Source organism: Athene noctua, chromosome 9 (assembly GCF_965140245.1).
Source record: "Athene noctua chromosome 9, bAthNoc1.hap1.1, whole genome shotgun sequence".
Taxonomy (NCBI): domain Eukaryota; kingdom Metazoa; phylum Chordata; class Aves; order Strigiformes; family Strigidae; genus Athene; species Athene noctua.
The window spans coordinates 3,759,696-3,781,127 of record NC_134045.1 but is presented as its reverse complement, the minus strand read 5'-3'; the positions used below and the strand labels follow the sequence as shown (position 1 = coordinate 3,781,127).

Here is a 21,432-nt window from a genome sequence, read left to right as displayed (position 1 = left end):
AAAATTAAAAGACTAATTTTTAATCTCAACTACAACAGCATAAATGCAGAGGCAATCTGTTGAATTCAACAGATTCATCTTTACACTGGGAAGCTGAGGGCAAAATGCAGCCCAGCAGGTGCTGTGCAGTTCATGGCTGCCAGAGATTTTTCAGTCCCCACTGGAGATCACGGCAGTGAATACAACTCATTCTGCTCATCAGGAGAGGAGAAATAAGACCGGGAAGAAAAGCAAAGTGCTTTATAGAATGACATCTCTCTTTTTAACAGCCACCTTCTGTCCTCACCCTTCCTCTGCTCACTTTAAATCAAAGAAACTGCTCCAAGCAGCTCTCAGAAACAGATGAATGGCTTCTGTATTTGACCATATGGGACATGATCTTCAGCTGACCATTCTGGGAACAAAGCAGTGGTCCTCCAGAAAAGCCCCAGAGTAACCCAGCTAACAAAAGCCCAACACCAGTGCAGATATCCTCCCCGCGTTACGCTCAGAGCTAGCGGTGCTAAAGCCCTCCCATCCCTCAGTGGAGCTCCAGCTCCACCCGCTTCTTCCCATACCTGGATATCCAGGAATCCCAGGGGGCGGATGGTCCCTCTGTGGGGCTTTATGGTGAATTCACTTGGTCTGAGGTGCCATTAGGCTCCCTTTCTCTGGAGTAGGTGAGTGTTGTCTGTCATCTGAGCCAAACTGTTGACACTGGGCTCTCCCAAGCCGTCCCCAGGAACACGAAGGTTGAAGGTGAGGGGCACCAAGGAGGTGTTAGTGAGGCGACACGACAAGGTGTGAGGAAAGCCTAGAAAAATGACACAAATATGAATTTATGCACCAACTGTCCCGTGATTCCTGGTGTGAATATCCTGTTGTGATAAAACTGGGCTTGGAGCTTAGCTCTTTTCAATCTGAAGTACAGCTAACTGAGAAGTTACGCAAGGAATTAGTTGTCACTTAAGCTCCCTTTTACGCTGATCACAGAGATTCCTTCCTTGGAAATGGCCACTCTTGGCGATGCTGAACACCACAAGTTTCTCTCTCTCTAGCTGTGAGGAGCTCTCTCGCCTGCCCCCAAACCTGCACCAATTAGTTCTCACTTACAAGTGTCCATCCAGACAGACCATTTATTCTGAAAATTCCATCTGTAAAATGCCCTGTGAACTCTGTGAACGCTTCCACACTTTTCAGTATATAAAAGCAGGGTATTGTCAACAAGGAGAAGCTACAGTAAAAGGAAGGAAGGATGAAACTGGGAACGACAGCATGATGCAAAGCACTCTAACGCAGTTTCTCGAGGCAGGACCCTTAAGGCTTCTCCCGTCTGGGGCTACCAGACTGAGCACGTGACAACTCACAGCCCCGCACTGGAGGCAAACCTGATGCTTGCTCAGAAATCAGCGGGAGCCATGTTCCGCCTCACCCAACAAATGGGACATGGCTTCTACACTGCACACTGCCCCGCACAGGTCGGCATCACTTGAGCTGTGATACTCGCCTTCCCTCATGGAAAAGCAGTGATACAGCCACACCTGGGGGGGTGTTCTGCAGAGACAGGACATCAGCCCACAGCCTGCTCTGGCCTGGACATCTGGCTCGGCTGGCCAGCTCTGCGAGAAGGAGACATCTCCCGTGGCCTGCTCACCAAGCGTCGTTTGAATACAGACGGGGAGGAAAACCAACTGCAGCCACAGCGGGGGGGTTCTCCATGTCCAACCACAGTGACCACTGCCCACCTCCAGCAGTTACTCCAGCAGGGAGGCAGGAGGGGCACAAAAAGGACAAACACAGACTTCGCAATCCCAAACGAGACCAAAGTCACCAGACGCAGGTCAACAGTCAGCAGCACAGTTAAAAGAAGCAAAAATACAATAGCTGCCTTCAGCTGAAAAGCCCTTATTAACGGAATGAGATTAGGGAGGATGAATCTCCTGTTACATCTCCACATTTCTGTCTCGTGTGTTTCTTGCTGTTTTATTCAAAAGGAAATAAAGAAGTGGCAGAGTGGTGATGGAGGGAGGGGAGAAGCGGCTCAGGAAAGGCAATGAGTCTTCTTAAAAAGTCCATGAACAGCACGAAAACACAGAGGCATCCTGGGCACAGAATGATAATGGCCCCTCAATCAATCCACAATGGATTTCACATTTAAACTCTAGATCATCTCAGTCAAAAGCCTTTTGTGAGCCTGAGATGGAGAACCAGAAGCTGCATTTCAGCAGGGACTCTCTGGATGTTCAGCCCCAGGCTCTGTCAGCAGAGCTGGGCCTGTGGTGGGGAAGGAGGAGCCCGTGGTCCGAGGACATCAGTGCCTGATTCAGAGCTACTGCTTGGGCATGTTACCTGGTGGGTGACAACGAGGGGCCCTCACAGCGTTAATTAACATCTGGCACTAAAGGTCAGGCGGGTAAATGGTATCCCTGCCTTGCCACAGGAACATTTACCCAGAGCAGCTACAGGCCAGTACGTGCCTTAAACTCCCTTCTGCTGCAGGCCCATCCCCTGGGCCCTCTGGGACAAGGACTTTCACAGTCATTCTGCTGCCAAGGACTGGGAGATTGGGGCTGAACAGACTCGTAGGACACCAAAAAATACTGACTTTATCCCTTGGTCCTACTTGATCTCATGATGGCACAAGACTGCCTAAGCAACCAAACAGCCCTAGCTTTGACACCCAGAAGGCTGCTATGGAGGAGCACAAGTGACAGATGGTCTTATGTTAAAGTGCTCCATTTTGGTAATTCACAGAGCTCTCAACCTGTGGCCCAAGCCCAGGGCACACTCACCGAAGGAGACATCACCGAAGTGGAGGGCAGGGACGTTGAAGTGAAAAGTCGGTCCAGTGACACAGCCCCTGCAAGGACAAAGACAGGCAGAGGAGGTGCTGGCTGGGTTAGAGAGAATGGCAAAGCGCTCAGCTTTCCGTACCGCTCGGGTGGGTAAAAGCTGCTCTCAGAACCACGGTGGGTTTCAAATCAACCTGTCAGCCCCGTGCTCAGCACAGCACCCATGTGGACAGCAGGCAGCCAAAGCAAAGTGGTCAGCACCCGACAGCTGCTGCTGAGGCTCAGGGCACCACGGCAGGGTGTGCCCCCACACTGCTGCTGGCTCCAAGAAAGTCCCTGAACAATTATTCTGTAATTCTCCCATTTCCTCTCGCGGACAATTATACTTCATATGCTGCTGCAACTGCAAGGTTCAGACTGGAGTTAAGGTTAAAAAGCCTTGGCTCTTAGCGTGAGGATGCTAGGATCCAAGCCAAGACTAAGACCTTAGACAACACCTTTTTTTCTCTGTTTCATCCTAAAATGAGGTAGGTGGGAGATGATTACCCAGAGACAGCTACAGATGTGCCCACTGAGCTCCTATAACCCTCCTCACCTGATAGTCAAGGTCACAGGCTCAGGGGAGCCATTCACACTGAAACTGAATTCCTCTGTGAACTCCCCCAGGATGGTGGAACTGAAGGAGATCCGGATGACCTGGAGCCCGTCTGGAGAAATGATGCCCTCCTGGGGGAGGAAGGTGAAGCAGGAGCCCAGAGCTGTAGCTGGAGGGACCAAGTTGAAGGCAGCATCGATGGCTCCTTTGTTAAACAGGACCACCTGCAGCAGCAAGAAAGCAAATGGGAAATACATAAGGAATCTTCCTTTTTTACAGAAGGCTGATTTGTTTTCTGAATAAGCAAATAACGTTTGTAAAAAGCAGAAGATGCTGTGTGCTGCTGCTTGGCAGAAGCCAAAGAAAATCCAACAGGACAAGTTCTGCCTTTGGGTTTTTCATGCAAAGCAGCGACAGCTTCATAGAAACAGTCACTCGGGGTTTATTCCACTGACACAGAGCAGCCCACTTTGACTTGCAGCGCAGAGGAGCTGCTCAGCATCACCAAGTCGATTCAGACCTGTCCCTAAGAGCAGCAAAGGGCAGCTGCAGCTTTACTAGTGAATCATTACACAGCTGATTCTGCTCCCAACGAGTCCGCTCCTGCCGAGGGCAGAACACGTTGCAGCCAACAAGTTTACTGCAGGTAGGAGACACCTCAGGGCAGCACGATAACCAACTTCAGAAGCACTCCCCAGCTCTCCTACGGTATGTCATTTAGGATTCTTATTTTTTCTTTAATGGGATACTTTCTTAGTCTCTGTTCAAACAGACGTGTCGGAAAGGATGAGCGTGCGGTGCACAGCAGCTCCGTCTACTCCAAAGAATTTCTCTTTCCTAAATATTTACAGCCACCATCTAAGACTTTACAGTTATCAGAATAAACGGCAAATTTAGAACTAAGCCGTATTTTGTTGAACACTCGAGAGATCTACTGCCTCAAACAAGTGACACAATCCCACAGCACTTGTTGAGATTCAGCTCTTCTCACATTGGGTGAGAAATGCCCACAGCTGCTGCGAGTACCAGCACGCTGTCAGTCACCAACAAACCCACCCAAAGCAAAGCAGTAAAGGTTCTGATTGCTGCAGGGTCAAATCCTGCCGTTTCCATGGAATTAACTGTCTGCTTTGGATTTCTTTTCCCTAATTTTTGTCCTTCTAAAACCTGAGAGAAAAATTAAGACAGAAGCATTTTTTAATTTTGCAGCTGCTGTTAAAGATATTCATGTATTCAAGCTCTGCAAGGGTAACCTGGAAACTACTCTCTCCTCTCGCGTCTTTTACACCTCAGTTACAAACTGCACTCAGGGACTCTGCACTGAGCTGAGGTTTACCTCCAGTCTAGCTGCTCAGCACAGCACTAATGGTATCATCTCCTTAGTCACATTTGCTCAAGTAATTAAAATAATAAAATGATAGAGAATCAACAAAGTATCACTATTAAAAATGCATAGAGAGCACAATATTTTGGTAAGAAAACACCTTAACGTGTCCTTCCCTGCCACAGTCAGGCTTTTGCAAGTATTGCCTCATTTCCTACCTCTTTCAGTTGCTCTGTCTTATTTTTTTGCAGAGGACTTGACACCATTGCAGGGGGAGGCAAATATGTAGAAAGTTCCTTTGTTTCCCTTCCAGAAATGCTTTGCTCTTCATAGAGATGCAGCAAATCTGAAGAGTGGCAAGAGACTGGTCAGCAAGGGGAAGCACTCCCAGTTCCGCGGCCAGACCCCGCTCTGAGCCAGAGGCTGGACAGATTTCCTCCAGCTCCCAGGACCGGCAGCACGCACTGACCCGAAAGCTGGCTGCAATGGCCTGGAGTTCAAACTCAGTACATTTGTTCCAGCTGCTTTTTAACAGCCCGAGTACAAAGGTGCATTGCATCCAGGGCTGAAACAAAAGCCTCTGAATATTTATCTTTTTGTCCCAGTGTTGCTTTCATGTATCAAAGGGGTATTTTTTCACAGGAAACCTCCCCGCTTATCTCCAAGGAAAGTTGCCAAAAAGCAGGGATTAAGACTTCACAGACAACATATGCACCTTTCAGATCCCATCAGAAGTATCCAGATTCTGGGAAACCCCCCAAATTTGCCTTGTATGTCAGAGTCCCTGCTCACAATGACCGGAGTTGCCAGAAATCCCACAGGCCCACGAGGCTCACTGCTGCCCCGGGAGCCATCAGGATCCCCCCCAGCCCTCGGAATCCCGACTGCTCACCTCACAACTGTGCTCTAATCCAACAAACACCTTCCCGATGTCCAGCTGCTCACAGCTGAAGCAGAGCCGAGGCCCTATGCCTTCCCCTTTGATGCGCAGGGGCAGCCTGGTCTCGCGGCCTGCGGAGAGATTTCCACTTCAGTACAGTAATTGCCTCTGTTATCCCGGACTGTCCAGGCTGCCTCAGTGCTCCTCCCTGACTCTGGCCTGGATGGGAACAGCTCTAGGTGCTCCAGGAGGAGACACAGGACTCTTCCCTGCCCTCAGGAGATATGCCTTGGGGCTAGCTTCTAATTTGTAACCAACCCCTCGGTCTGGTTTCTCATTCAGCCATCAGTTTGCATCCGGAAGAAGCGATGCTGAGTTTAAAACACAGTCTCTGAATTTCTTCCCATGTGCTTAGATGATCTCTGCAATCCATTCAGTGAAGGCACAAAGCTCATGAAACAGAACTGAAGATAAAAATATGCCATCTGTACTGATGCAATCGGAGACAAGAGCACAGGAGCCGAGAAGTACAAGCCCAGGCAAGGCGAAGCTCCCTGCTAACGGCGCTGTGCAGGTCTGAGAGCTGCCTAGAGCAGGCAGAGCATCTCAGCACTGCCCGTGCCTGGCACACAGCTCTGTGCCCGGGGCTCCAGGGCTCACCTCCTGCAGCGGCACCTACATAAGACAAGGCTTTGTGATCTCCAGAGAGCAGCACTCGCCTGTGCCCACCGTGATATCGAGAGCTCAGCTTTGTAAAGACACCTTACCTGAAGCATGCTGAACAGGTATGGAAAACCTCACTGCTGAGGTCAGAGAAGCCATGAACATACTGTAATACACACAGCCCTTGCTGCAAAGGGAACCGAGACTGCAAGGCTTATAGTTACACTCTAAGATGCTCATTTTCTTCTGTAAGCCTGCTAAGATGACAGGGTGGGATATTTCTAGCAGCTGCAGCTGGTGGGCAGGAAGACACTTTGTGAACACAAGCCCTGGGTAATGCCTGTAGGTGGCATTTGCCAAATAAACCCTGCGCAATTACAGTATAAATAAAAAGTTGTTTCATGACATTTATATCCCTCAGCTTAGGGCAGTAAGGAAAGCAACAAAGCAGCTGGGTTAGTGACTTCAGCACACTCCAGAACAGGCGCCTGGCTGCTGGAGGACCACGGGCCTCGCACCTCTTCCTCTTAGATGGGGAAAAACCATCACATTCCCTGGATGGAAGCTTGACAGTGCTCTCCCAGTCTTGAAAAACACCGTAAGCAGCACCATGCAGAGACAGAGAGGAAGGACGAGGTCACCCGAACCCCGCAGCCTGCTGCAGGTACTCCCTGCCCCAGGTTAGCACAGCAAAGCCATCACCTCTCCCAGGGCAGAGATGGTGCAGCTCACGTGGGCCACAGACAACTGCTCCCAGCAAAAGACATGATGGCACTTCTGTCAGACAGGGTCAGTGTAAAGCTTGCCTAGCAGACTGTTCGGACTCCAGGGAGGCCGCTCACCCCGCTGAGCACAGCAAACCCTGTGCAACGTACCCAGAGGCACCACAGACTCAGAGCCACAAGGTGACAATTCCCACGTGCTGGCCAGAGGTGTCCTTCTACAGCCAGCCCGCACTCAGCAGGGCTCAGCCACCCAAGGTCTGGCAGTGTCGGGGTAGTGAGAGGGGATCCAGGCTCTGGCAGCACATTTGTAACTCAGCTCCTACCGCCTCAGGAGTCTGATGATGCATCCGTGTAATAAAGACTCCTCCTGGAGGCAAATGGTCTACAGGGACGTGGTGCTCGCCCACTGAAGCTGTTTAGCTCTGGAGCTCTTTGGCTTCTACAGGCACCTGGCAGCAGAGCAAATGCTGGCAAACCCACGGCATGAGAACTTAACCCTTCACTGCCTTGGTTGCTCTGGGATCAGTGATCCAGGCTTGTAGCCACACACCCTGAGGGCTGGCCTTGGACAGGAGACCACCTGGAAACCGCAGGGGCAGTGGGCACGTGCCAGCACCCTGCTGACCACTGACCCTTCCTGCCAGCTACACGAGAACCAAGGGGGCTGCAAGACTACTTGCGCCTTCACCATGGGGAACAGAAGCAGGAGAAAGGAGCTGTACCTGAGATGTCGCAGTAGAACGTTTGTTGATAGACTCTGACTTCTCGGGGTCTAAAGATCACATTAATTTCAGCTGAAGAATTTGGCCAGATATCTCCCTCCTGAAACAGAAGGAGACAGCAAACCATTTATCTTCAAATGTCACATTTCTTGTTTTCAACCACAGCCCTGTAGCCTTTACTTAGAACATCACTGAAGAGCAGGGAACAAGCAACAGTTATCAACAAAATTTGTGGGAGTTTTGGAGCAGCTGCAAAAAAGCTTTCTAAGTCTCTTACCTTTACTGGCATCTGGTAGAGGCATTTTGTTAAATTGGGGCTATAACAAAGCAACTAAACTGGCTCACACTCCAGTGAATCCAGTAGGATTTCTCCAGAGGTGCCAGCCAGTTTAAGAAAAAGGTCCCTCTCGCCTCCAAACCTTCCTGTATATCCCTGTAGCTCTATGGCTACATGATGACTTTTACTCAGGTCAGGAGAGATTTAACAAATCAAAGAGAATTTCCCATTCTTAGTTACTAAGGTGCTGCCTCTTATACCCTTCACCTGTACATGCCCCTAAGTATTTAACGTACTGCGGTGAGTGGGGCACGCAGCACCAAGCAGAACGAGCCCTCCTGCCTGGGGATAAAAGAACAGGCTCCTGCCTGCTGGTGGCTGCTTCTGCCCCGAGCCATGAGCAGCCAGCCAGCACGCAGGCTCCTCCAGCTGACGGATGACGTGGGAAAGGAGGTGAGAGACACATGCACCCTGTTTCTCTCTGCAAGGTGCACACACTCCTGTTTCCCTGGACTCAGGCTCAGCCAAGAAGAGATGGGATTTGCTTACAGCTCCACACCTCTTTCAACCAACAGGCTCTTTTCCGTGTCATGCTCTTGCTCAGGGATTTAAGTCTGGGCCATGCTACCAGTGTGTCTGCAGCTCTCTGCTGCTTCCTCGGGGTCTTCTCTCTCTGCTTCTCACCTAAAGAGTCCTGGCACTGGCGCTCAGTCCCAGGGAGCCTTGTCGCACAGTTTCGGAGGCATGTCTGGTTTCTAAAGGCTCTCACTTCTTGCAATGGGCTTAAACAAAGACACCACTTACATCCCCTGAACCCCTAGCATTACAAATGTTTCTTTGTGTGTTTGTTGACATAAATAGAGGCACCTCTGACAACTGCAGTAATACTCTACAAGGAAGGAAAAACTCAGTTTATAGAAGGAGACGAACAGAGTTCTTTTTCTATCAGCAAAGCGAGGCTTTGATTCTGCATGCTGCTGGGTATCCTTGCTGCTTCGTCCAGAAGAGTCATGAACTGAGTGGAGCCTCTGGCACTCCTGCAGCATAAATATTAAGTAATTATAATACTTCCCATCGAATTAGCCCTTATAGCTCAAAGGACAGCCCCCACAACAACTGAAGAGCTATGACATGGGGAGTTATTGAGCTGCAGCTGCAAATAATTCCCTAAGGCACAGCTTGCTCAGAGTCAACAGAACAGAGGGAAGAACTGTGAAATAACTCACAGAAAATACTATGAGTTATTTCTCCTGGGAAATTAAAATGGGCTGTTGAAGAGGTTCCTTGCATTCCTGCTCCCCCACAGGGGAAAAAAGAACTGCTGCTTGAAAGGAAACGCTACATTACCCACCCTTGCAGGCTACTGCTACACGCGTCCGAGCCTCGGGGCACCTCAGGAGCCAGCCCCATGCCTGGGCGATGTGTTCTCTATAGGATGGCAGTGGAGTCAGAGCATGGAGAGCCACCATGGATGGTAACCAGGACAGATGTAAAACTATGCAGTGCTGTGAACATGGTATTGCAACACTTCTGGCTGAAACACTTTGGCCTCAGACAGGCTGCAACTGGCAGGTGGCATAAAATACAGATGGTGGATGTATGATGGAATGGCACAACCACTCCAGCTGTCCTACCCTGGCTTTGCTACAGCATAAAGCACGGTGACACGGGAGGGCATGGCACACCGGGACTCACAGCTACAGAAGTGATCTCTCTGCAAGAGCCTAACCGTAAATACATACAGATCCTATTACTCCTCCCTCAGCCCCTAAATAATGAGAATCTGCTAGATCTCCACCAGTCTGAGTAACAAAAAGCTGGTCTTGACAAGCCAGGCACCACCAACTGCTGATCAAATCACCTGCTTTGCTTTGCAGAGGGGGAAGGCAATCCATGGAAGGAAATATCGCTCAAAGCAGTCAAAGAAACAAAAGACAGAGCTGGCAACAGAAGTACTAAAATGACACTCAAAGTGCATCCTCTCAGCTCAGGGCACTTAGGAGAAAGGCAGTGCCAAAGCTAACATCTGCCTCTTTCCATAAATAACTGAACCCCCAGGGAGCTGTGGGATGGACCACGGCTCCCACTGGAGATGGTGACTTCCACCAAAAACCAAAGTGCTCTGCAGTAGCCTCTCATCTGGGTGGGGACCAGCTTGGTTCCCCAGCTGAGGTGCAGGTTTGCAGCAACAAACACCACTGTCACCTCCTGGCCCAATCTCTGGATTAACAACAGGAGCACCTTTGTACCCTGGACATCTTGACGACCACCTCCATCAGCTCAGAGTTCACACGTGACACTGAGGAGTCACTACCAGGCAAGGACAGGACAGTGAGGACTTGTCAAGGTCAGTGTAGCAGTAAGTCCTCGTCCTCCCTCTCCTCTGCTTGCCATTTCCAAGGAGTCAGCTCCCACAGGTCTGCAATGGGACTTAGAGCCGAGCTGTGGCGGGGAGGATGCAGCAAACTGCAAGGACTTTGTCCCTTGGGAGCCACCTGGGCCTCTATCACAGCTGCCTCTGCTGACACATCATGTGTAGATGCAAAAATAAAGCAAATCTGAGATGTGCTCAGAAAGTCAGAGCTGTGTATCAGATTGTTTCCCACAGGCTTGGACGACTGCTCAAAATGTTCTCGGTCACATTGTAACTCCAAAATCACGCCTCCTCTTTTCTGTTGTTATTTCCATCAGCGAGTAAACCCTATGCAGACTGAAGGGACCTGCTGCAGCTTCTACAGATTGCAGCACCTGAAAATACTGACACCTAACAGTCACTGACATAGCAAAGCTTCTGCACAAACCCTGCAAAGCCATCCCGCTCAGAAAGTGTTTCCAAGACTGGTCTCCCTCCACCAGCTTCCTAACCCCTGGAAGCAATTATTTCCTCCAGTCACCTGTTACAAGGGTTTCATTATTTCTGCGGGGTGCTCCCATGTATCATGGGTGAGAGGTGGGAACAAGAGAGCAGCCACTTTTGGTCAGAAGGTCTGAGGCAGCAAGGTCCCATCTCTGGGGGGCCTCTCCAGAAGATTTACACGGCAGTGTGTCGCGGATGAAAGTATTGACACGGTAAAGATTTAGAAAAATAATCTAGATTTATTAATAACTAACAACTATTTGTCAATACAAAATAACTCAGAAAGAAAAGCGACTTATTCAGGTTCTAAAATGACAATATTCACTCTAACTTACTTAACGGTACCTTAATTTATACACATATGTACATGCGCATACACAAACCAGACATATACATCCAGAAACAAAGGGGTTTGGATTCGGTAAAATGAACACAAAAGGGACAAACACAGAGGAACAAGGGTAAGGGTACGTACCCACACACACGCACACCCACCAATAAACAGGTGAAATAGAAGCTAGCTCAAATAAAATTTCCCTCTCCAGTTTAGAGCAAATACTCACAATGCCTTGGCATTCCTCAACGGGCGATAATTGAGACTCGAGCGGGGGGACTTCGCCCTGGCCTTCCGTCTGGAGCAGATGACACCTTAAGGGTTTTGGTACCTGAGAGGCGTCCCAGCTCAGGGGAGATGCTGGTCACAGGCCGTTGGGATCCAGGAGAGCTCAAAGGGTCTCCCTGGTGGTCGCAGTTTATAGGACCCAAGATAATTGACTTTTGTCAAATGCTATCTGGTGCCTTCCGGCAGTTGCACAAGAATTTGAATAACATGCAACCCTGTTATTGTTCCATCTGATCACATCCCAGGCACAGGGGTGTCAGGCCATCAGGAGATGATGGGCCAGTATAACCTTTTCCGAGCAATCAGAGGGGGGCAGGAGCCAGGCTCCTCAAGGTTATTCAGTCCTTATCTCCATAGATTGGTGTATGGCTCGGGGGAATGTGGATGGAATCACACCTGGCACCAAGCAGCCCAACAAGGACAGCAGGGAGGGGTAGGAATTGCACCACCACACAGTGCCAGAGGGGTGTCTGTCCCAGGTAAAAGTTACAGGGCTGTCACCGGAGAGAAGGTTGTGGAAGCCAGCAGCAGTGGAGTTTTAGATTCTACATTTGATATAGGGGAGAAAATACTAACTATCATTTGATGTAAAGACATCCATATGCCAGGGGGAAAGACAGGCATGAGCAAAAGTGAATGTGAAACTGATTGTTCCATAAATAATGGAATTCATGGAAATCAGAAGGTTGATAATGCTGGACAATACAGAAGGGGAGAGACTCATGCGGTAGCCCACTTATAGTCAGTCCTAGAGCAAACTGACAGTAACACTAACACAACCATTCAGGAAAGGTTTCCCTTCGGGACTTGAGGCCAGGCTACACTTTGTCCGTATGTCACTACATGGAGCGCCAGGACTCGGCGCTGTGGGCAGCCAGACTTCTGGACCTCACCTCAAAGCATTCAGGAGCTTAAGAGCAGGTTAAGCTACTTGTAGAGACAGTCTGACTGTAAAGCAGCAGGAGCCCTGGGACATACAGGGTGCTCTTAATGCTCAGCTGATCAGCTCCCTCTCTCTACAATATTCCCACCACTCTGACACAATCTCTCGGTCACATCATGCTGCTGTCAGCTACGGTGGTGTGAAACTGCAGCTGTGCCAACATTGGTGGCTCTCAGCCTTATGTAGGATATAGGAGTAACTGAGAAGAGGAGATGATCCCCTTCCTTGAAAAAAAAAAAAAAAAATTAGTTTTACCTATTTTAAAAGGAAGAAGAGGTTGAGATTATCCTAGGATTTACTCCAAGATGAAAAGGGATTTTGCATTGCTCGGACAGTGGGCATTCTTCATCTCAACCCAGGGCAAATACTCAGAGCCAGGGCTCTGGCTGACTGAAGGATATGGAGTGTTGCTTGCATAAACAGAAAAGGCCCCAAAAAATTCTGTACTTATGCGCAATGAAACTCAAGAAGACTGTTTAAACATCCAGCCTTGTGTCCAGGCTCACAGATGACACTGGAAGGGAGATTGAGCCGTGGTATCCATCCAGGTTATATGAAGAGATTGGTATGTCTGCGATCACACTTGGGTTGAATTTGGCCTCCTTTCCACAGAGGACCATTTCATTCCTCAGGTCAATATGTGAACTGAGAGCGCTCTAATATCCTTTGTTAATCCCCACATGCTACGTGTAAGCTGTGCCCTCACTCATCATTATTGATGGCTCTCAACAGTGTAAGGACACTTATCAAGTGCCCTTAATTTGTCGCCCTTGCAGCAGAGCTCAGCTTTAGGCAGCCTCTCGCTCTGTCAGGAGCCCACAGAAATGCTTTTTGCAACCAGCTCTAGCAGCCCTCTGGTGTTTTTTCTCGGCACATCAAGCCAGCTGATGCAGGGACCTGCCAAGTGACCTCAGCCAGGGAGGAGAAGGAAGGGAGGTTCTCAGCTATCACTTACCAGCGGCTCAAGCGTGAACACATCATCAGAGAAAAGCATGGGGTCTCCTTGCGCCTTTGCCCGCTGGTTCTGGAAGGGGCGGGAGAGAATGGGAAGGCGTTCTCCAAGAGCAGAGTCCACATTGCACTCCCTCAGACAGCGATCCATCTTGCCCTCTTTCTGCCTCTACAGCCATGGGGAGAGACAAATCAAGCAGATCATTTAATGAGCAACATATTTGCAGAGACTCGTGTGAGCACAGGGGCAGCAAAGCACTCGGGGAGGAACAGCAGCAGCTCAGTGAGGGGCTGACCCCGAGCCGTGGGGTCCCCCACGGGTCAGATTATCACTTGCTGGCCGCCACCACGGCACGCAGGTTTACTCCACGCTTACAAGCTCAGAAGAGGTTTCTGAAAGCCAGCAGCCCTCGAGAGCCTCCTGGCTCAAAGCCTCTGCCACAACTGATGGAGAATCCACCGACCACCCCAACTGGCTTTTCCTACCACAGAGCTGCCTGGGGGAGGCAGATCAGGATGCAGGAGCACCCACTGCAGGGCTTCACTGGCAGGGGGAGACGCAGCTGGGTTTCAGCTGCAGGCCACTGGCATCACTCCTTTTTCCTTCCCCTTTGGACCTGCAGGGATAAGCAAGCTAAATGTGCTCTCTGTGCCCTATACCGCCTTAACCAGAGGATCCCAGAGCAAACAACAGCAAACCAATTAATTCAGGCATCACATCCCTTTGGTGAAACCAATGGCTTTATGTGCATGGAAACAGAGGCCCTGAGAGGGGAAGGCACTTTGCCTGGCATCACCCACTAAAGTCTGGACCAGGATCTCTGAATCCAAACCCTTATGTCCAGCCTTGAACCACCTTATCTTTTTCCTCTTTTTGGCCATCTCTGTAGGGCTTTGATGCAGTTCATCTCTCCCTTACTTGGCAGCTGTAGCAGAAATCATTCTAGTGTTTAAAGGTCACAACCAAGAGATAAGGGAGCACTGCTACAGAGCAGTTGCTTCCCAGCTGGCACATCGCTGTCCCCTCTGCATGCTCCAGTCCCTGGCCATGAAGAACCAGCAGGTGACAACTCTGGGGGGACGAGTGGAAGGCTCCATGTGTAGCAGCAGATCGAGGCAATGTAGTATAACCGGGATAGCAATCATCACCCAGCTAAATTCAAATACAGTTCAAACGGAAATACGGTCACGGATGTTACCAGCTGTACACAGACAGAGCCTGGGGCAAAGGCTGGCACCAGCACCAAAAGTACTTGCTTTGGCTCGCCCCCCCTGGAGTGCAGTGGGGAATGTTTCTCCACGGCTGACCTACAGCCCTGCGCGTGAGGAGGGCTTCCCGCCACCGATGAGCAACCCCCAGCTCAGCCTCCATCAGCGGACAATAATTCCACCATTACATCCCAGAAAGTCCTGCAGGAGGGAGACACAGCAAACCCCTGGATACACCACCTAAGGATCCAGGTCTTCTGGGGTCACAGCCCAGAGCAGGGTCCTGCACTGCCTCCTCTCATGGAAAAAGTCCTCTCTGCTCTGAGATCTCTAAAGCTTCTCTGGCAGCAGGACAGTGGCCTTGGAGCTATGACCATCCCTGGGATTGCAAGGAGGAAGAACAGAACGTCCTGGTCAGACTCAGGACATAAACTGGCATGAGATCAAATGTAATTGGAAATGAATCAGGTTGAAGTGAACTCTGCAGAAACCTGGTTGCTTCTGAGGGGAAAGAGGATCACTCAGGGTCCAATCTGAGACAGGCAGGTGAGAGGAGAGTGGTAAAGGAATAGTCCAGGCAAGTGCCCAGAGAAGGCAATGAGATTTTTTTTTAACACATTGAGCTTGCATGGAAGTCACACACTGTGTAATTAAAAATAGGGAACAGTGGAAAACTAGTTTTGGTCTTCAAGGCATTTCTGACCCAATTATGTTGAACTTGATTGGCTTAGAAGCCCTTAAAAAGTGCTCCAGTTTAAGGCACTTTCCTGATCAGCTGTGAGCTAACTCCTATACACCTACATCCATGCAAGTCTTAAAAGTCCCACAAGGATTCCCTTAATCACCCAAACTTGTAAGTGTCATTTCCAGTTCATCCTGCCGGGCTATAAGTTTGTCTCTGCTGCCTGAAAGGGGAATTTCAAAGCTTCACCACAGACACCCTTGGAAGAACCTGCCCCATCTCTCAGCACCATGAAGACACAGGCTGCTGCAGCCCAAACGCGCTCTGTCCCGTGCTGCCCTGCCTTCCCTGCAGAACCCTTCACCTCCAAATTCTCCCCAGTCTCTGAGGAAGGGTAGAAATACCTCGTTGTGCTGGAGATCGGGACAGTGCAAGGCAATCCAACATCCTACAGCAGGATGGCCTCAACTTGCTGGGCCAATGAAGCACCTGACCCTGCACATTCCTGGAGAAGGAGCCTGCCACCTTATCAAAGCTGGAGTGGAAGAAGCTGCAGTGAATATCATAACAGTTGTGTTACTGCCGCTGTGTTAAGTGCTGCTACTCAGTGCAGTCCCAGGTGATGAGGGCTGACACTTTCCTCAGCCTCATGGACCCCCCATAACCCAGGGGTCTCTGGACCTCAGTGGTTTGGGGCTCCCACGAATACCAATTTGTTCTCTGAGGAAATCCAGTCACTGCAATCAACCTTTCCTCCCCAAAACACCATCCTCAGCTGGAGTATGGATGGAGCTGGAATGCGAAGCACTGAGCTCCATTACCCTAAAGCCCAGGGACACCTAACCTACTGCCATAGATGGTTTACTTGTCCTAAACCATTCAATGCACCAACACCCCTGGAGGCCATACGTTCGTTTTACCCTTGGGCAGTGTATCTTACTGAAATGAATCTTTCAAACGAACCTCAGCTTCTGACGATCCTCCTCTTCCTGAGTAGAAAAAGCCTTCCACTGGAAGTGGACTTTGATTTCACTCCGATTGTGAATCACCACACATCTGTGGTTTGACAGCGTGAGGTAAGTCTCAACTGTCAGGGAGCTCCTGGCCAGCCCGATGCTGACATCTACAGCTGCTCCATAAAGGCTTGTGTGAATATCTTCACCTGGAAAAAAGCACAGGGGAGTCTTTGCTCATCTCACTTGCTGATGGAAGTACGAGGAACCAAGCAAACCACCAGTAACAGAAGAAACTGTTACAGGTTTTAGCTGTATTGGCAGTTCCACAGATCAGCACATTCATCACATCCTGACAGCTGAGAATGAGGATGTCCTGGGCACCACTGTCAGCACCTTATTTCTGGGTGTGTTTGTAGAGATTAATCCCCAAGGTGACAGTATTTACAGTGATATTTTTCAGATGTGCCCAGGTGGCCGTTGGGTTGCCATCCCATTCAAGTCACAGGGAATTCTGCATCCAGGTCATTCAGGTGACTCTGAGGAGTCCTTAATCCAGGAGCTGAATCTGAGCGCTCCCTTCCTTGTCCTGGGTGCGCAGAGCCACAAAGAAGGCTCTGAGCCTGGGTCTGGGATCCACAGCAAACAAGCTGAGACTTGCTTGAGGAGAGCTTTGCTCAGAAACTCAGCCCTCCCCGTAAATTGTGTAGGAATTTGATGGAAAACAATGTATTAATCTGCCAAATACCCAGGTGGTTCCTCAGCAGGCTTTTAGCATGAGGCTAGAGGCTTCCAGCGGGACTAAAGCCACTGAGAACTATTGCTGTGCCCATCTCTTCTGGGGAAGCTGCTTTCTGGGGCTCTGCACCAAGAGGAGACAGGACAGTAATGGAGCAGACATTCCTCCCTGAGGGCTGGCTCTTCTTGGACACGCTGCCTCCTAACATTCACATACGAGTACTGGTTCTGACCTCTCCCCTCAGAGAGGGCGAGAGCCTGCCCCCAGACTTTTGCCCCCAGACTTTTGCTTCTGCGTTAGTCTCGCAGAGCCACCGAAGGGAAATGACCTGCGTAATTACTCTTACTACCGGCAGCAATAAAAGCATCCCAGTACAGAGGGTCTGTCAGCCACGTACAAGCTCAGAGGGGCTTTGCTAATTACTGAAGTTCCCTGTGCTGACAAAGAGATCCCCAGGGATGTGGTGACTGATGGGGAAAAACTGCGCAGAGGAATTTCAGCACCACACAAGAGATCGCCTGGATTAGAAACACATTTTCGCACCTTGATACAGGGTCCAGTGGGCACTGCAGGCACCCACATACAAGCACAGAATCTGGTCCTGCACCTTGAAGACCACCCATCAGACCATAGTAGGTACTTCTCGGAGACAGGAGTCTAATGTGAGTCAGGATTTAGGGAGCTCTGAGCAGAGAAGCCTGCCCGTCAGTACTTGCCGAGACCTTGCCTGTTATTGTCCTTCAGAAAGATTCGTAAGCAATTTCATAATGATATATTTTGGCATTTACGTCTTGCTTACTTTCACCAGGCAACAGCTCCCCATCTTGACAGCTGGGCATCCCGTGATGATACCAAAGGCCAAATACTCCTGACAGAATTGAGAAACACGACTGACAAGTGAACAAAGCTGGCAGTTCTGTGGCCCAGGCTCTCAAACCACCATGCTGCCTGTTCTCCTGAACCACACCACTGGCACACGCAGTGTGCAAGGAGGCTGCAAGACACTTCAAGTGCCGTGGCGTGTTTATCTCCTGCAGCCAACCTTTCTTTGGTCTACTGGGGCCTTATAAATCACTTGAGTTTGGGAGAATCGATTTCATCCAAACCCAAGGAAGACAGTAAAATTACTGGTGATTGAATTGCCTCTTCTGTCCACTAAGATCTATTGCAGGAAAAAAAGAAAGGTCGTTTAATCTTCGCGTATATTATTTGTTAGTAATGGTATAACAGCCCAAGCCAAGTAGCATAACTATTCCAGTAAACCCAGTCTGCTACAGTCAAAGCATCCAAGACTCCATCTCCGTGCTGAAAAATCCCATGTGGAGTCAGCATCTCACAAGGTCTGTATTTCCCTCTTTCACTGCACCTAGGCTCAAGTTTCATGTCCTTGGATGGTCTTTGCACGTCCTATGGGAACTCACGCCTCCACGTAGCGTATGGGTACTCCAGGGAGGGATGGAAGGGGGCTCGAGGCAATGTGCCTCGCAGGATAATTTCCTGAGCTTTCAGAGCTTGGTGGGGACATTCCTAAATGGATCTTATCTCAGTCTGATCCCCTCTAGCCCCCACAGCACAAGGTCAGCAATGTCAGGAGAAGGCAGTGCTGCACTGAGATCTGCTTCCAGACACCCTTTTCAACTCGGATGTACTGGGATGACATTTATCTCTGTGAATGTCATGGAGCAGAAACTGGTTATCCTGCCTTAACAATGAGACAACAGGAAGAGACTTTCTCTATTTATACTGTTATTACTTTTTATTACCATGCTATGCAGCTAAGAGCTGGGTATGGACATGCAGAGGGAGGAGAGGCATGAAGCCAGACTGCATAACGGGGAGGGCTGTGGTGGTTTTCTCCCTTCATGAAAAGTGGTCAAATATGCGGCCATGCTTCTGGTAGAAACCATGGCAAGGGAGAGCTCCAAACGGGAACAGCAGAAGGATGCTGAACTGGCCCCATGGCTTCACTTAAGAGCTCTTCCCTGGAGGGAAATGCACAACAAAAAACATCAAAGCCTTTAGATAAACGAGTAACAGGCAGAGAATGTCAACATAAAGTGACCAGATACAAGAGCTGAGGGGAAAGGTTAGGATTGGAGATGGGCTGAAAAATGCACTGAAGGTGAAAGCAGACAGTTTATGCTTGATGCCACAGAGAAGGAAATCCAGAGAAAAGCAGCAAGGAAATGTGACATGAGCAGCACGATGGACTAGGAAATGGTGGCATCTGCAGCTGACTTGTGAATGGGCGAGAGCCTGAACATGCTCAGGCCAGAAAACACAAGTTTAAACTGTTTAGGTACAGAATAAAGGATACAGAGGTCACTTGATGGACCTATAAGCTTAGACAGATCTCTCACTCCCTTCTACTTCACTAATCCTCCTCCTCTTCCTCTCACATGCAAGCATGTATTTTTAAATACTCATTTAAGAGTATTTAAAAGCAAATTTCAATGAAAGTCAAGGCAACTTAATTAGAATAAAATGCTACCTATATTCAAAGATTTAAATCATCTGTCTGGAATTTCAAAGTGGCTTTCAAAACTTCATCATGAAATTGAAGAGGTGGCAGATGCCCTCAGCTGACAAGGGAAATCGTATCAGCTTTCCATCCCTGTACACATGCAATCCAGTTGTTAAGAATATTTTTTTGTGTAGGTTGAAATAAAACGTTTGCAGTGCTTCCCACTTCTTTATAGCAAATCAGCACTGAAATATTTAATTGCTGAAATTCAGAAACTCTTCAAATCCATATCAAGCAGGATTCGACATGTGCCCTATCACTCAACAGAAGAGTTGGAGAGTACATTGCAAAAAGATGCTAGACTTTACTGAGTATTTATTTTGGTGGCAGCTAGATCTGGAGATTCCAGAGGAAAACTGTGCAGTGATTTACAAGTTCCTGCCTACGTGTTTCCACCAGAAAAAGGAGCAGCCACCTTAAATAGCATCCTAGAACTCTGCTTAAATAGCCTTGCCAGGCTTTGGTGGAAGCTTCTTTTGAACCCTCATGTTTCACAAGTAAAGAGTAGCCTTTTGAGCCCTGTTTTCCTGGGGAAGAAGTTCACTCAGGTGCACCCAGTCAGACCAGTGGTCTTTGCTGCATTCTTGACCTCAGCTCCTACACCAAGGCCTCCGAGACAAGCAACTCATCACGGATTACCAGCCAACTCAACCAGTTTCCCTGCAGCTGCATCACCCTCTCCTATTCAGTAAACGGAGAAACTGGTGACTGTCTTCTGAGACCAGAAGGAGCAGGACAGGCTGTCCACAACACAGCTCATGTCAGGCATTTGATTCGGGACCACCGGAACACCACGTGCTTGCAGCCTCCCAGAGCATGGGTGTCTTTGGCCGACACTGGTATGGAACCACTTCAGAAGGCACTCGGGATCAGGAGGTTGCAAGCTGGATACTTACAGATTGGAGCACTCTCCAGGAAATCTGGGAGAGAGAAAGCTCTAGAAGAAAAGGCCCCCAACCCATGCACCAGACACTTGCTGCATCTTTTGCCTGTGCCCTCATTAGCACGCTGCTTTGGGGCTGTGGTGTAGATTTGAAGCCAGTGTCTGCTCATCTCCACCTAAAAGTTCATTCTACTTAATATTTGGTCCCAGGCACCAGACCAAACCTACTGGAAAACAAAGTTCCTGGACCACACAGAGTTCTTGTCAGGGCCTCAATACCAATGGCTTTGATCTACGATCTCTAATGGCACTTGCACATAAAGACGCAGCTGCTGGTAAATTCGTAAATGTCTCTCTCACCAGCACACAGCTTGCCCATCTCTTAACACTGCATTTGGTCTACAGGAACCGAGCTCCTAGAGCTGTCGCCTGCCACGCAGCATCTTACACAGCCCAAGGGCAGCCAGGCTGCCTTCCTTCGTGTGCTCTTTCTATCTAACAGAATCCATCTTGAGAGATGCTCTGTTGGAGACACCACTGCAGTACAAAACCTCGCTGCAGCACATGGAGTTTTGTCAAAGGTTGCATCATGCTTAAAACACTAAGCAACAGCAAAACCCACGTGTCCTGCCCGTTTGCAGCTACGGCTGCAATACAGCAGCTCAGATGCTCTGGTTCCTTTTTGTTACCAACCGTGTTATCATGCAACAGTGTTTTACACAAAGAAGACAAGCTCCTTTACCTCTCAGTGCTGATGCGGTAGCGAGCCTCCCGGTTACCCACGTTGCGAACCAGCAGAGTTTTCTGGGAGCTGTACTTGACTGGACAGACGGAGAAGCTCAGCTGGTCAGGGAAGTCCAGGATAGCTCGGGCACCTAGAGCTCGGATTGGCACGATAAACTTTTCCCTTTCTGTGATGCAGGTGAGCTGGTGGAAATAATCCTGCAGGGAAAGAATCAGTCACAGCACAGTGCATTTAGTCCCATCCCAAGGCAGAAGGAAAACTGCTGTTTTCTATGACTCTAACAGTAGCATCCAGTAATGTCAAAGTACTTTTTAACTTAATGACCTTTCATTCCTGTAGCGTGACTTGAACAGGGCTGTTAACTTGC

General features: G+C 49.3%; 1 protein-coding gene across 1 annotated transcript in view; it reads right to left on the bottom strand.

The window, feature by feature from the left end:
- The window catches only part of LOC141963919 (hydrocephalus-inducing protein homolog), a 74,137-nt gene extending 57,617 nt beyond the window's left edge, over positions 1-16,520 (bottom strand). Inside the window, 9 exon segments of the mRNA XM_074913653.1 lie at positions 558-793; positions 2,772-2,839; positions 3,367-3,590; positions 5,583-5,701; positions 7,681-7,780; positions 13,335-13,499; positions 13,817-13,874; positions 16,185-16,383; positions 16,478-16,520. Coding sequence (XP_074769754.1) covers positions 558-793; positions 2,772-2,839; positions 3,367-3,590; positions 5,583-5,701; positions 7,681-7,780; positions 13,335-13,499; positions 13,817-13,874; positions 16,185-16,383; positions 16,478-16,520 — 1,212 coding nt within the window.
- Between the last annotated feature and the right edge of the window lie 4,912 nt (positions 16,521-21,432).